This window comes from Anomaloglossus baeobatrachus, chromosome 12 (assembly GCF_048569485.1).
Source record: "Anomaloglossus baeobatrachus isolate aAnoBae1 chromosome 12, aAnoBae1.hap1, whole genome shotgun sequence".
Lineage (NCBI taxonomy): Eukaryota > Metazoa > Chordata > Amphibia > Anura > Aromobatidae > Anomaloglossus > Anomaloglossus baeobatrachus.
In genome coordinates, this window is record NC_134364.1 from 13010328 (window position 1) to 13026745 (window position 16418).

Here is a 16418-nt window from a genome sequence, read left to right on the forward strand (position 1 = left end):
ATGTGCTGCAATACTACACACAAACCCCAATGGGGACATTGCTACAGGTCTATGTGCTGCAATACTACACACAAACCCCAATGGGGACATTGCTACAGGTCTATGTGCTGCAATACTACACATAAACCCCAATGGTGACATTGCCCCAGGTCTATGTGCTGCAATACTACACATAAACCCCAATGGGGACATTGCTACAGGTCGTTGTGCTGCAATACTACACACAAACCCCAATGGGGACATTGCTACAGGTCTATGTGCTGCAATACTACACATAAACCCCAATGGTGACATTGCCCCAGGTCTATGTGCTGCAATACTACACATAAACCCCAATGGGGACATTGCTACAGGTCTATGTGCTGCAATACTACACACAAACCCCAATGGTAACATTGCTACAGGTCTATGTGCTGCAATACTACACACAACTGCAGTGTTATTGATAAGTAGCTTTAGATCCTGTAATGCAAATTAATGCCCACACCCCTCATCCCCTGAGAAAAAAACGAGCACGAGGTCACGGTAGAAGGTCAATATATGGTGTTTATTATGACGGAGTATAGTGAGTTACCCTACCAGGATCCACGCATTGTAAAACAACCGTTCATCGTGCTGCGCTAAGCTGTGAAGATCGCTGAATACATGAAATCGTCATCCATGACACAGAATGTGAAGACACGTTTAATAGGGGGGGATCACGTCAGGCTGCAGGGGAGAGGCCGGCGGAACGGGACGGACGATGAGCGCTCGAGCGGTATGTGATATCGGTATATATGGGGGCTTCCTGTGAAATAGTCACAATTCATATAATATTATAATATCCAGTCTGAATAGAACGGTTTTTGGAGTTTGTATATACTATGTTACATTGAGGCAAGATGGAAAATCTATAGACGGGTTATTGGTTCTATGGAATGAGCCGGAACTAAGGGATCTGTATTCAATCCCATCTGACGACGATTTAGGCTTTGTGCGCACGAACATGCTGAAATTTCTGCAGTGATTTGGCAGCACATGTGCGCTGCAAATCGCTGCAGAAACCCTGCGTCATAGATGCAATGTGTCTGCAGAATAGATGCCGATTTCCTGCTCTCTGGATGCGGCCTCTCCCATAGACCGAGTGGGAGCAGCATCCAAAGCGCACAAAATAGGTGACATGCTGCACTTTTAAACACACGGATTTTGTCAAATGTTTGACACTCAAATCGCTGCGCTCAAAAAAGCAACGTGCGCACGGATTATGCACAATCTTCATAGATTGTGCAGGGGACGCAGGACGCATGCGTTTACGCTGCAGTGCTAAACACAGCGGAAATGCATGAAATTACGCTCCATGCGCACACAGCCTTATAATGGTCGTGATAGAGTTAATCGACCATAGATACAGAATAAAAGGGGCAACATAGAAATCACCTAACTGGGCCACCATCGTGGTGCTGGATTCTGCCACCCGGGGTATCTGTTTGCCCCCTGGACCAATTCGGGCCCATTACAGTGCTGCCAACTTTAAATACTTGCCAACTTTTGAAACTTGGCAATGGAGTGAGGACGTTTTTTGCTACTTTTTAGCCCGGCCCAGACCCCCATTCTCCACCCATTTGGCATTCGCTTTCTGCCCCCTCAGTGACTCGGTTCCTTCTCTCCTGAAACCAGGGCACAAGAAACTGTTCCAAATTTCTGATGACCGGTATTTTCTACATTACCCAGGAGATTCCCTAACTCTTCCGAGGGTCGGGTGGGTCTCGCCTCATTCTGGACGAGTTGGCACGTAACAGCTAAGCGGATGGGTCGACCTTGGACCCTGTGCATTGATCTGTCCACAAAGAATAATATAAACGGTGTTTTCCAGAAACTTCAATGGGATCCATGGCGGCCAGTTCAGTCCATCGATATATATGTAGGGTCATTATTGGTTGAATATGACAAGAGGTGTCAGACAGAGACATTAGAATTTTCCCAATTGCAACAATGTATCCATTTTCCATGCATTGTGTGAGACGGCCGCCAATCTCTTACATGATAGGGAGGCGCTTGTCTGCCACTTTCGGCAAAGCATTGGACTGCCGATAGGTATGAAAGATTATCCGAACATAACATATATGTTCTCACCCTCGAGACACCAGCCTCGGGTTATTGCATAGTAGTGACACCGCTGCTGTGTACCCTTAATATTAGGTGCATGCAAATCTGTGGATAATTTTTTTACATTTAGGGCTCGTCCCATAATAAAATAAGGTTTGTATTCCAGGGTATGAGAATCCTGTGCATGCAGGTGATGCTGTCCTCCTCCTCCGCCTCCCAGCCGGGTCCTCAGCCCTGTGCGGGCAGGCAGAGTTATGCAGTGAGGGCCACTCTGAGGATCTCTCTCCGATTGAAAGTTTTTATGCTCCACGTACGCGCTCGGCTCTACACAACCAGCGCTGATCATCTCTATGCCCGCTTCTGTTCGGACACAACTTTTTTTTTAATCCTCCCCTCTCCGAAACAGCAGTTCAATGCCTCCAAGAGGGTGCATGGGTAGAGGGGGGTTCTGCAACCATGATACTTGGTACTGTGCGTTTAGGCTGTTTCGAGGGTCATTGCATATTCAGCAGCCCTGGTCGTACCGTTTTCATCCTTATGGAGTGGTTTCCTTCAGCAAGAAAAGTAGACAAAAATGTAGGAAAACATTATTAACACAACAGGAAGAAAAGAATCGGGATAAATTAGATGCATCCAATAATTAATAAGTTTTTATTCCAAAACTGATCCTGAAATGTATCCTTATATTACAGAGCTGCACTCACTATTCTGCTGGTGCAGTCACTGTGTACATACATTACATTACTGATCCTGAGTTACCTCCTGTATTATACTCCAGAGCTGCACTCACTATTCTGCTGGTGCAGTCACTGTGTACATACATTACTGATCCTAAGTTACCTCCTGTATTATACTCCAGAGCTGCACTCACTATTCTGCTGGTGCAGTCACTGTGTACATACATTACATTACTGATCCTGAGTTACCTCCTGTATTATACTCCAGAGCTGCACTCACTATTCTGCTGGTGCAGTCACTGTGTACATACATTACATTACTGATCCTGAGTTACCTCCTGTATTATACTCCAGAACTGCACTCACTATTCTGCTGCTGCAGTCACTGTGTACATACATTACATTACTGATCCTGAGTTACCTCCTGTATTATACTCCAGAGCTGCACTCACTATTCTGCTGGTGCAGTCACTGTGTACATACATTACATTCCTGATCCTGAGTTACCTCCTGTATTATACTCCAGAGCTGCACTCACTATTCTGCTGGTGCAGTCACTGTGTACATACATTACATTACTGATCCTGAGTTACCTCCTGTATTATACTCCAGAGCTGCACTTACTATTCTGCTGGTGCAGTCACTGTGTACATACATTACATTACTGATCCTGAGTTACCTCCTGTATTATACTCCAGAGCTGCACTCACTATTCTGCTGCTGCAGTCACTGTGTACATACATTACATTACTGATCCTGAGTTACCTCCTGTATTATACTCCAGAGCTGCACTCACTATTCTGCTGGTGCAGTCACTGTGTACATACATTACATTACTGATCCTAAGTTACCTCCTGTATTATACACCAGAGCTGCACTCACTATTCTGCTGGTGCAGTCACTGTGTACATACATTACATTACTGATCCTAAGTTACCTCCTGTATTATACTCCAGAGCTGCACTCACTATTCTGCTGGTGCAGTCACTGTGTACACACATTACATTACTGATCCTGAGTTACCTCCTGTATTATACTCCAGAGCTGCACTCACTATTCTTCTGGTGCAGTCACTGTGTACATACATTACATTACTGATACTGAGTTACCTCCTGTATTATACTCCAGAGCTGCACTCACTATTCTGCTGGTGCAGTCACTGTGTACATACATTACATTACTGATCCTGAGTTACCTCCTGTATTATACTCCAGAGCTGCACTCACTATTCTGCTGCTGCAGTCACTGTGTACACACATTACATTACTGATCCTGAGTTACCTCCTGTATTATACTCCAGAGCTGCACTCACTATTCTGCTTGTGCAGTCACTGTGTACATACATTACATTACTGATCCTGAGTTACCTCCTGTATTATACTCCAGAGCTGCACTCACTATTCTTCTGGTGCAGTCACTGTGTACATACATTACTGATCCTGAGTTACCTCCTGTATTATACTCCAGAGCTGCACTCACTATTCTGCTGGTGCAGTCACTGTGTACATACATTACATTACTGATCCTGAGTTACCTCCTGTATTATACTCCAGAGCTGCACTCACTATTCTGCTGGTGCAGTCACTGTGTACACACATTACATTACTGATCCTGAGTTACCTCCTGTATTATACTCCAGAGCTGTACTCACTATTCTGCTGGTGCAGTCACTGTGTACATACATTACTGATCCTGAGTTACCTCCTGTATTATACTCCAGAGCTGCACTCACTATTCTGCTGGTGCAGTCACTGTGTACATACATTACATTACTGATCCTGAGTTACCTCCTGTATTATACTCCAGAGCTGCACTCACTATTCTGCTGGTGCAGTCACTGTGTACATACATTACATTACTGATCCTGAGTTACCTCCTGTATTATACTCCAGAGCTGCACTTAGTGTTTAATATTGCTTTCTTGTTCTATACAGAACTTTTTCTGCTGATTTGCATTCTGGGAAATGTCTTTTTTACACCTAGCACTGTGCAGTCATTTCTTATAGGAAGATTTAGCCGTCCCCTGTATTACAGCAGCTCTTCTATGCTGGATGGGGTCAGCAGAGTTGTGAGTGCATCGGACGCTGTATGGAGCTCGTCATGTGATTCATATTATATTTGTTTTGTAAATGTTTAGATCTCTTTCCTATTTTCACATCCAGAGCCGCTGCTAACCTTCTGCTGACCTTCTGCTGGCTGCACTGGCTGCACCTTCTGCTGGCTGCACTGGCTGCACTGGCTGCACCTTCTGCTGGCTGCACTGGCTGCACCTTCTGCTGGCTGCACCTTCTGCTGGCTGCACTGGCTGCACTGGCTGCACCTTCTGCTGGCTGCACTGGCTGCACTGGCTGCACCTTCTGCTGGCTGCACTGGCTGCACCTTCTGCTGGCTGCACCTTCTGCTGGGTGCACTGGCTGCACCTTCTGCTGGCTGCACTGGCTGCACCTTCTGCTGGCTGCACCTTCTGCTGGCTGCACTGGCTGCACTGGCTGCACCTTCTGCTGGCTGCACTGGCTGCACTGGCTGCACCTTCTGCTGGCTGCACTGGCTGCACCTTCTGCTGGCTGCACTGGCTGCACTGGCTGCACCTTCTGCTGGCTGCACTGGCTGCACCTTCTGCTGGCTGCACCTTCTGCTGGGTGCACTGGCTGCACCTTCTGCTGGCTGCACTGGCTGCACCTTCTGCTGGCTGCACCTTCTGCTGGCTGCACTGGCTGCACTGGCTGCACCTTCTGCTGGCTGCACTGGCTGCACCTTCTGCTGGCTGCACTGGCTGCACCTTCTGCTGGCTGCACCTTCTGCTGGCTGCACTGGCTGCACCTTCTGCTGGCTGCACTGGCTGCACTGGCTGCACCCTCTGTTTGTAACGTGATGGTTACACAGAATCGGCTGCACTCCTCTGCTCACTGGTAACCAGAAACCAGTACAATTCACAATGCTGTCATAGATGGAACTGGGGGGGGGCACAATGTCATTTAGGATAAGTAAAGATCATGAGTTAGAACGTTACTTCACATTATATTATATTATTCAGGAGAACACAAATGATTCTCAGTCATTTCTTGATATGACGTCAGTTTTTCTGTTATGATTGGTTGAGGGTCAAAGTTAATAGAGGTGTGATGTAAGGGTTAAACACTGTGATGTCATCACCTGGGATCGGGATCAGCTCTTCCGTAAAGGGGATCTGGTCTTCCTAGGACACCAATGGGCTGAGAAAGAATCAGATCCAGACTGCATTACAATAAGGCACGCTGATGGAGCATGGTGGGAGTTGTAGTTCCCCCCTCACTTGAAGATCATTGCTCTATGGTTCTCTTAGACTAGTTTCACACTTGCGTTCAGCGCATTCCGTCACTATGGAGAATAGCGCAGTCCGTTAATGCACTGCGCTATTCTCCATAGACTTGTATGGACGACGCACTGTAACGCAAGTGTCTGCGTTGCATCCGCTGGACGACGCAGCGTCGTTATTTTGACGCTGCGTCGGGCGGATGGAACGCAGCATGTAACGTTTTTCTGCGCTTGGCGGAGTGTCAAAAAAACGCAACCTGCAGGAATCAGTTAGGAGTCCGTTGTTTTTATAATGGACGCCTATGGTGGCGGATTCCGTTAGAATGCGTCATTTGACGGATTCCGTTAACGCAGCTGTCTTTACACAACTGCGTATGCTCAGATGTGTAAAGTCAAGGAAAAAAAACTACAACGGACTGCGTTATTTTGTACGATCTGTAGCATGCGTTGTGCCACTATATGCAACGCATCCGTTGCATGCGTCACACAACACAATGCTACAGATCCCGTCCAACGCAAGTGTGAAACTAGCCTTATTGGTTTGGATACAATGCAGCTCAGTGAATGGAATTGTTATCATTGACATCCTCACAAAGCAGCGTGTTTGCTACAATGCATCATTCTTTATGAGATACATCTGAAAATACATAGTAACACATGGAGACATGAGAAAGAGAACATTACTGCAGCTGTGTTCATCTCGAAAAGAATATTTGGACTGAGCACATTGTCACAACACCCCAGCTGTGTGCACAGAAGGATCCGGCGACTAAAACGCTCCTGGATTCCTGATACTTGTTCCCAGGAATGTGCTCGTAGATGTTTGCTCCTATGTGTCGCCCATCTCTCCTGATGTTTGTGCAAGTTTTGCTGCATCTATTAATTTTGACTGTGATAATGAATGGTTATCCCAGAATGTAATCGCCCGCCGCCTGTCCGCACGAGGCAAACGCCGCCGCCGCAATTTATACCGCATCAATCATGGCGGAGATGAGACTGACATATTTTTAAATGGAGACTGCAGACCTTTTCAAATCCTGACTGTAATGGAAGGAAATAACACGATTGTCTGCAGACTGGATAATAAGAAGTTGGGATACGGTACAATGGTTGTCAGCAACAGACGTACAAACGTTTGCATTTTCACCTGTGACATGACAGATCCAGCACCGGCTTATTAATGGGAGGATTTGATAATCAGACAGCTCTTAAAATCTCCCCACGGAGAGAAGCGGCAATTAGCAGAGCGTAATGGAAGCGAAAAAAATAAAATAAAAATCAATTCTATGCTGTTCCCTGCAATTACATCAGGACTGCGGAAACTGCGGCCGATTGTATGGGTAACCGAATCCCGCTACCGGCCCGCAGCTCAGCACACCAGCCATTACACTTGACGGCCGATGCAAAATCTCATATGGGCCCTACTCTCACAGGTCTTTAATAGGATTGGTCTCATGGGGGCCATATAGACCTTGTAGTCCCCTTAGGCTCCAGGACCCAAATGTAACTGCAGACTCTTGCACCCAGAGTGATGACCAGCTATTTTATTTTTTTTATACATGTATCCTAATTTTGTCTCAGTCTTTCAAAAATGTTTGCTCCCCATGCTTTAAACTGCAGCATTACTCCAAAAGGGTGTAGTTGTGATTAATGATTTTCAGCTTAGCAGAATTGTCTATTAGAACCTGATCATCAGAGGACAATAAAACTTTCACACTGAACTGCAGCAATATTTATGGCCACAACAGTTTGCCCCCTGCCATAGTGAGAGTTCTGTTTCATATAACTTTTTTTTTTTTTTTTGCTGCACTATTCTATGTCCTGTTGTGAATAAATATGTGACTTCAGATTTTGTGTTATACTGAGCCTGATGAAGAGACCTGAGGAGTCTGGAGCTGCTATTATCACCATCTTTTCAGTTAGCCATTAAAAGGTATCAACCACTGAGGACTTCAGTTCTTTTAAACAAACTTTTTTTTTATCTCTACTGGCTAACACGGTACAAAGATATATTTTACCTCTATTAGAACCTGACCCAGTTGAAAATGTTCCTTTTGTTTTTGCTGCTGCACTTTCACCCTACCTAGGCCTCTGCTACACTTCGGCAAAAAAATGTATGTGTCTCACATTCCGTTTTTCGGGTCCGTGTTCCGTTTTTAATGGGCGTTTCTCCGGTACGTGTGACATCCGTGTGATGGTGTATGCTCGCCGTGTGTGCATGTGGAATGTCCGTGTATGTGTGAGATACATACATGTGATGTCCGTGTGTTATCCGTTTGAAATGATCCATGTGTGTGGCAAAATGTCATTGCTACATACCCGCTGACACAGACAGCGACGCGCGATGAGAATGAACTTCACCTCATTTCATGTCATACCACGGCTCTGTCTGTGTGTGGCGTACTGATTAGCGGTCACCCGTGAAGGACTCACCGGTGACCGATAATCCCCGGAGTGACTGAAGTTAGTGGTGTCATTATCGCTGCCGTCACTCAGGCTACCCGCGGCTAGCTGGAGTCCTCCACCTGAGCCCACAACACACCAGTGACTTTTTTGCAGATCGCTTAACTCACTTCTGTCACTTGGGCAACTTGCTGTCACAGTTGGAGGTTCCAGCGGTGGCCGCGAGTAACCTGAGTGACGTCATCACTAATTGCGCGTCTCACCTCAGTTGCTGCGTGGAGCTGACAGAGAGCGGTCATGTTATGTGGCCGCTCCTGTCACCTTCATGTAGCAGAGCTGATAGCATCGTTGGACCTCCGTGGATTACGCCGGACCTGGATGGGTATTTGTGGCTTAATAAAGTGGTGAAAGAGGTTGGTTGGTTTTGTGTATTATTCCAAATAAAGGATTTTTTGGATGTGTGTGTTTATTTTCTTTAACTTACAGGTTAACCATGGAAGGTATCTCGGGGAGACGCCTGTCATGATTAACCCCTTATTACCTCGATTGCCACCGCACCAGGGCAATTCGGGATGAGCTGGGTAGAGTCCCGGAAATGTCGCATCTAAAGGATGCGGCAATTCTGGGCAGCTGCTGGCTGATATTGTTAGGCTGGGTGGCTCCCCATAACGTGGAGCCCGGCATTCTGAGAATACCAGCCTTCAGCTGTGTGGCTTTACCCTGGCTGGTATCAAAATTTGGGGGACCGCACGTCGTTTTTTTAAAATTTATTTATTTATTGTACTGCATGATATAGACCCGCCCACCGGCGGCTGTGATTGGTTGCAGTGAGACAGCTGTGACTCAGCGTGGGGGCGGGTCTGACTGCAACCAATCATAGGCGCCGGTGGGCGGGGGAAGCAGTGAATACGAGATTGAATTATGAGCGGCCGGCATTTTCAAAAAAATAAAAGCCGGCGGAGGTTTTTCACAGCTGTGCAGCGCCGCGCCCGTGATCGGGGATCGGTGAGTGAGTATGCAAGAGGGGGAGAGTCTGACCGACGGACAGAGAGAGGGACAGACAGACAGACAGAGCGACCATCTGACAGCGAAAAATACCGACCGACAGAGGGAGATTGACCGACATCGCATCCAGAATTCACCAAAAAAAACGCACACGGACGGTACGGGTAGAACACGGACATACTAAGTGTCACATGTGTGCAGACATGGACCCATTGACTTTAGCGGGTCCGTGCCTGCGTGATGCCGGAGAAAAACGGACATGTTGAGCGTGTTGACAAACGCACACACGTACAAACGACACGGACACATGTTCCGTGTGGCTTTACGTGTGTGTGCCTGTTACCATAGGGTAACATTGGTGTACGTGTCTCCGTGCCGCCAGTACGGGCAAAAACGTACCAAACACATACCGGTGGCAAGGATGTGTGTCGGAGGCCATAGAAATATTGTCTTTTAGACCCAGAGAGATTCCAGAATCTACCTCCTGTCTAAAAGGCTGAGGTTCCTGCGCCATCCCCCCCATACTTTACACTGCAGCTCTGCCTGTTCTGATTGGCTGTGACAGTTCATAGAGAGCTGCATTTCATACAGCGAGGACAGAATGATTATATATGACTGTACGTTATGGCCATAACTTATAGGAGAGGCCGAGGTGTCACTTTTATTGCAGAGTTCACCGTGTGGACCGCGGCGCAAATGTCACTGGAAGGTGGAATCTTAATTCATTTTTATTATCAACTGCCTTAATAAAAAAGGAGGACGGAGCGCAGTCATGAAACATGGCCTTATTTACCGTACGCAATCTTTGGGACAGGGGGAGAGAGTTATTACCTTTACAACCACTCTGCCATATAGGATAGCCCCCAACAACCGTCAATCTTCTGTTATGGGGTCACTCACAAGTTTAATAGTGGGGGGCCGCACTCCTCCTTGACATAATTCACAAGAGGAGAGTGGCAATAAGTAAAGGGTGACGGGCCACACCTGGATGTGGAGGTCTAATAGGACCCTGCATAACCCTACTAGTGGCAGCAGAGAAGTGGATACAATTGTATCCAGTGCAGACAATGCTCCGTGAGCCTGATACATTGTTGCAAACTATCATTTGTGCTGTTTTGCTCACAGTTCAGACTGGACACAACCATAAGGACAAAGATCAGCTGTGTACAGAGATTGACCCATTCACTGACAGCAAGCAGAGATGTCGAAAATGATGAAATGACAAAGTTGCAACTCTTTTGTACATTGTATTTTACATTATCCTGAAAACCTATTAAAGGGCTCGTCGTGGCCTTGTTACACCTGTCTAGTTGCACAGGTCTGAAGGCGATGACATCATAGGAAATCTGGTGACATCACAATTCAGGTGGCAAGCCATCATTGGACACCATGTCAAGACTGACAGCGATGAGAGCTCCTATCATCCCACAATTGCACCCTTCTAGTAATGGTAGTGGCTGGTTGTGAGGCCCTTGTTGCACCCTGATGAAGTGTACCTTAAAGGGGATGTCCAGACTTGGAAAGACGCGCTGGAGTCCTCCCGTCTGTCTGAGCTGTGTTGCTGCTCAGCCCCATTGAGGTGAACAGGGCTCAACCACAACCCTTTTTTTTGGAAGATATCAGAGCTGTTTTTGTAATCCTGGACAATCCCTTTAAGGCTGTAGGTGTGCACCCAGCATCCCAATGTGTGAGCTCCTCTCTCCTCAGAGACTCTGGGTTCTCCCACCCTCATCATAATTTATTATTCATGATCTTCTGCCATCTGCCTTCTCATCAATCACAATAAAGCCCTGCGCCGTCCCTGCAATGTTCTCCCCATCTCCTCGCCAATTCCCAGCGCTGCAATAAACCTGCGGATTCTGTGCATCCAGCCATGAAGTGCGGGAAGCTGTCACACAATCCCCCATGACTATTCATAAACCCCTCCAGGGGGGGCTCTCACCGCCTCCAACAAGACAAAACTCAACTGGGGCGAAACGCAAAAAGTTGGCGAAAGCGGCCAGCGGTGTCCACCACGGCCAACTACTAATACACTCTAAACAGTAAAAGCCTATTAACTCCAATAGCTCCCAAACTCTAATAATATCACATCTAGTAATCCAAAAACTGTAATCTGTTATCCTTTAATCCAAAAAGTATAATAATCTGTCATCCTATAATGAAAAAACTGTAATAATCTGTCATCCTATAATCCAAAAACTGTAATAATCTGTCATCCTATAATGAAAAAACTAATAATCTGTCATCCTATAATCCAAAAACTGTAATAATCTGTCATCCAATAATGAAAAAACTGTAATAATCTGTCATCCAATACTCCAAAAACTATAATAATCTGTCATCCAATAATTCACAAACTCTAATATCACATCTAATAATCCAAAAACTAATCTGTCATCCTATAATCCAAAAACTGTAATAATCTGTCATCCTATAATCCAAAAACTATAATAATCTGTCATCCAATACTCAAAAAAATATATAATAATCTGTCATCTAATAATCCAAAACCTATAATAATCCAATACTCCAAAAACTATAATAATCTGTCATCCAATAATGAAAAAACTGTAATAATCTGTCATCTAATACTCCAAAAAAATATATAATAATCTGTAATCTAATAATCCAAAAACTATAATAATCTGTCATCCAATACTCCAAAAAATATATAATAATCTTTCATCCAATAATCCAGATACTTTTTTTCATTAAGTAACAATCCTTGTATGCTGGATTAACAGGATATTCTAGAATGTTCTGTCCTAGGTTGGACTCTACACCGTGCGGTATACATTGGATTGGCGCTCGGCTTCTGTTCTGCCGCTTCATTACGGAGCGCACAGCGGGGAGACGGGTGACCCTGCTATTAATACTCCGGCCGCTCCAGATGGGAACATTACAGGGTTTCTTTATTTAGTTCTGGCGATGGATCCAAAAAAGTGACAGCAGCTGAGAGAACACGGCTGATAACAGCGAGCAGGTCACTGCAATAACGAGGAGGATCTAATGATTGATCCTACAGACGACCAGGGAGACGAGAACTGGGAAACTGCTGTAGTAGCATTGTGTTATGGTCATGCTGGGAGTTGTAGTCTCCTGTGTATAAAGTATCATAGAACTGTGTTATAGTTACAGTATGATCAGTGGCCGGGTCATGCTGGGAGTTGTAGTCTCCTGTGTATAAAGTATGATGATCAGTGGCCGGGTCATGCTGGGAGTTGTAGTCTCCTGTGTATAAAGTATGATGATCAGTGGCCGGGTCATGCTGGGAGTTGTAGTCTCCTGTGTATAAAGTATGATGATCAGTGGCCGGGTGATGCTGGGGGTTGTAGTCTCCTGTGTATAAAGTATGATGATCAGTGGCCGGGTGATGCTGGGAGTTGTAGTCTCCTGTGTATAAAGTATGATGATCAGTGGCCGGGTGATGCTGGGAGTTGTAGTCTCCTGTGTACAAAGTATGATGATCAGTGGCCGGGTGATGCTGGGAGTTGTAGTCTCCTGTGTATAAAGTATGATGATCAGTGGCCGGGTGATGCTGGGAGTTGTAGTCTCCTGTGTATAAAGTATGATGATCAGTGGCCGGGTGATGCTGGGAGTTGTAGTCTCCTGTGTATAAAGTATGATGATCAGTGGCCGGGTGATGCTGGGAGTTGTAGTCTCCTGTGTATAAAGTATGATGATCAGTGGCCGGGTGATGCTGGGAGTTGTAGTCTCCTGTGTATAAAGTATGATGATCAGTGGCCGGGTGATGCTGGGAGTTGTAGTCTCCTGTGTATAAAGTATGATGATCAGTGGCCGGGTGATGCTGGGAGTTGTAGTCTCCTGTGTATAAAGTATGATGATCAGTGGCCGGGTCATGCTGGGAGTTGTAGTCTCCTGTGTATAAAGTATGATGATCAGTGGCCGGGTGATGCTGGGAGTTGTAGTCTCCTGTGTATAAAGTATGATGATCAGTGGCCGGGTCATGCTTGGAGTTGTAGTCTCCTGTGTATAAAGTATGATGATCAGTGGCCGGGTGATGCTGGGAGTTGTAGTCTCCTGTGTATAAAGTATGATGATCAGTGGCCGGGTCATGCTGGGAGTTGTAGTCTCCTGTGTATAAAGTATGATGATCAGTGGCCGGGTGATGCTGGGAGTTGTAGTCTCCTCTGTATAAAGTATGATGATCAGTGGCCGGGTGATGCTGGGAGTTGTAGTCTCCTGTGTATAAAGTATGATGATCAGTGGCCGGGTCATGCTGGGAGTTGTAGTCTCCTGTGTATAAAGTATGATGATCAGTGGCCGGGTGATGCTGGGAGTTGTAGTCTCCTGTGTATAAAGTATGATGATCAGTGGCCGGGTCATGCTGGGAGTTGTAGTCTCCTGTGTATAAAGTATGATGATCAGTGGCCGGGTCATGCTGGGAGTTGTAGTCTCCTGTGTATAAAGTATGATGATCAGTGGCCGGGTGATGCTGGGAGTTGTAGTCTCCTGTGTGTAAAGTATGATGATCAGTAGCCGGGTCATGCTGGGAGTTGTAGTCTCCTGTGTATAAAGTATGATGATCAGTGGCCGGGTGATGCTGGGAGTTGTAGTCTCCTGTGTATAAAGTATGATGATCAGTGGCCGGGTGATGCTGGGAGTTGTAGTCTCCTCTGTATAAAGTATGATGATCAGTGGCCGGGTCATGCTGGGAGTTGTAGTCTCCTGTGTATAAAGTATGATGATCAGTGGCCGGGTGATGCTGGGAGTTGTAGTCTCCTGTGTATAAAGTATGATGATCAGTGGCCGGGTCATGCTGGGAGTTGTAGTCTCCTGTGTATAAAGTATGATGATCAGTGGCCGGGTGATGCTGGGAGTTGTAGTCTCCTGTGTATAAAGTATGATGATCAGTGGCCGGGTCATGCTGGGAGTTGTAGTCTCCTGTGTATAAAGTATGATGATCAGTGGCCGGGTCATGCTGGGAGTTGTAGTCTCCTGTGTATAAAGTATGATGATCAGTGGCCGGGTCATGCTGGGAGTTGTAGTCTCCTGTGTATAAAGTATGATGATCAGTGGCCGGGTGATGCTGGGAGTTGTAGTCTCCTGTGTATAAAGTATGATGATCAGTGGCCGGGTCATGCTGGGAGTTATAGTCTCCTGTGTATAAAGTATGATGTTCAGTGGCCGGGTCATGCTGGGAGTTGTAGTCTCCTGTGTATAAAGTATGATGATCAGTGGCCGGGTGATGCTGGGAGTTGTAGTCTCCTGTGTATAACGTATGATGATCAGTGGCCGGGTGATGCTGGGAGTTGTAGTCTCCTGTGTATAACGTATGATGATCAGTGGCCGGGTGATGCTGGGAGTTGTAGTCTCCTGTGTATAACGTATGATGATCAGTGGCCGGGTGATGCTGGGAGTTGTAGTCTCCTGTGTATAACGTATGATGATCAGTGGCCGGGTCATGCTGGGAGTTGTAGTCTCCTGTGTATAAAGTATGATGATCAGTGGCCGGGTGATGCTGGGAGTTGTAGTCTCCTGTGTATAACGTATGATGATCAGTGGCCGGGTCATGCTGGGAGTTGTAGTGTTCTGGATATTGAGTACAGTAAAAGGCTATTATGGGCATGTCCAGCAGGTGGACATGTTGGGGGTTGTAGTACCCCACGTCTACAGGGTAATAGCATTGTGTTATCGCCATTTCTAGAGGGTTATGTCATGTTGGGGGTTGTAGTACCCTGTGTGTATAGTATAGTAGGACTGTGTTATCGCCATTTATAGGGTCTTGTCTTGATGGGGGTTGTAGTACCCTATGTGTATAGTAGTATTGTCAGCCATGCTGGGGGTTGTAGTACCCTATGTGTGTAGTAGTATTGTCAGCCATGCTGGGGGTTGTAGTACCCTGTGTGTATAGTAGTATTGTCGGCCATGCTGGGGGTTGTAGTACCCTATGTGTATAGTAGTATTACAGCCATGCTGGGGGTTGTAGTACCCTGTGTATAGTAGTATTGTCGGCCATGCTGGGGGTTGTAGTACCCTATGTGTATAGTAGCATTGTCAGCCATGCTGGGGGTTGTAGTACCCTATGTGTGTAGTAGTATTGTCGGCCATGCTGGGGGTTGTAGTACCCTATGTGTGTAGTAGCATTGTCAGCCATGCTGGGGGTTGTAGTACCCTATGTGTGTAGTAGTATTGTCGGCCATGCTGGGGGTTGTAGTACCCTATGTGTACAGTAGTATTGTCAGCCATGCTGGGGGTTGTAGTACCCTATGTGTATAGTAGCATTGTCAGCCATGCTGGGGGTTGTAGTACCCTATGTGTATAGTAGTATTGTCAGCCATGCTGGGGGTTATAGTACCCTATGTGTATAGTAGTATTGTCGGCCATGCTGGGGGTTATAGTACCCTATGTGTACAGTAGTATTGTCGGCAATGCTGGGGGTTGTAGTACCCTATGTGTATAGTAGTATTGTCAGCCATGCTGGGGGTTGTAGTACCCTATGTGTATAGTAGTATTACAGCCATGCTGGGGGTTGTAGTACCCTGTGTGTATAGTAGTATTGTCAGCCATGCTGGGGGTTGTAGTACCCTATGTGTGTAGTAGTATTGTCGGCCATGCTGGGAGTTGTAGTACCCTATGTGTGTAGTAGCATTGTCAGCCATGCTGGGGGTTGTAGTACCCTATGTGTGTAGTAGTATTGTCGGCCATGCTGGGGGTTGTAGTACCCTATGTGTACAGTAGTATTGTCGGCCATGCTGGGGGTTGTAGTACCCTATGTGTATAGTAGTATTGTCGGCCATGCTGGCAGTTGTAGTACCCTATGTGTATAGTAGTATTGTCGGCCATTCTGGGGGTTGTAGTACCCTATGTGTGTAGTAGTATTGTCAGCCATGCTGGGGGTTGTAGTACCCTATGTGTACAGTAGTATTGTCGGCCATGCTGGGGGTTGTAGTACCCTATGTGTATAGTAGTATTGTCGGCCATGCTGGGGGT

The 16418-nt window shown here is 46.3% G+C and overlaps 1 protein-coding gene across 3 annotated transcripts in view; it reads right to left on the minus strand.

The window, feature by feature from the left end:
• Window positions 1–526: 526 nt before the first annotated feature.
• The window catches only part of PRIMA1 (proline rich membrane anchor 1), a 54918-nt gene continuing 39026 nt past the window's right edge, over window positions 527–16418 (minus strand). For 2 of the 3 annotated variants that reach the window (XM_075330799.1, XM_075330800.1), the window contains exon 5: window positions 527–2635. In XM_075330799.1, the coding sequence (XP_075186914.1) occupies window positions 2563–2635 (73 nt within the window). In that variant the 3' untranslated portion in view covers window positions 527–2562. Of the gene's footprint in view, window positions 2636–5915; window positions 5975–16418 lie in introns of all 3 variants that reach the window. The other variant, XM_075330801.1, reaches the window with a different exon arrangement.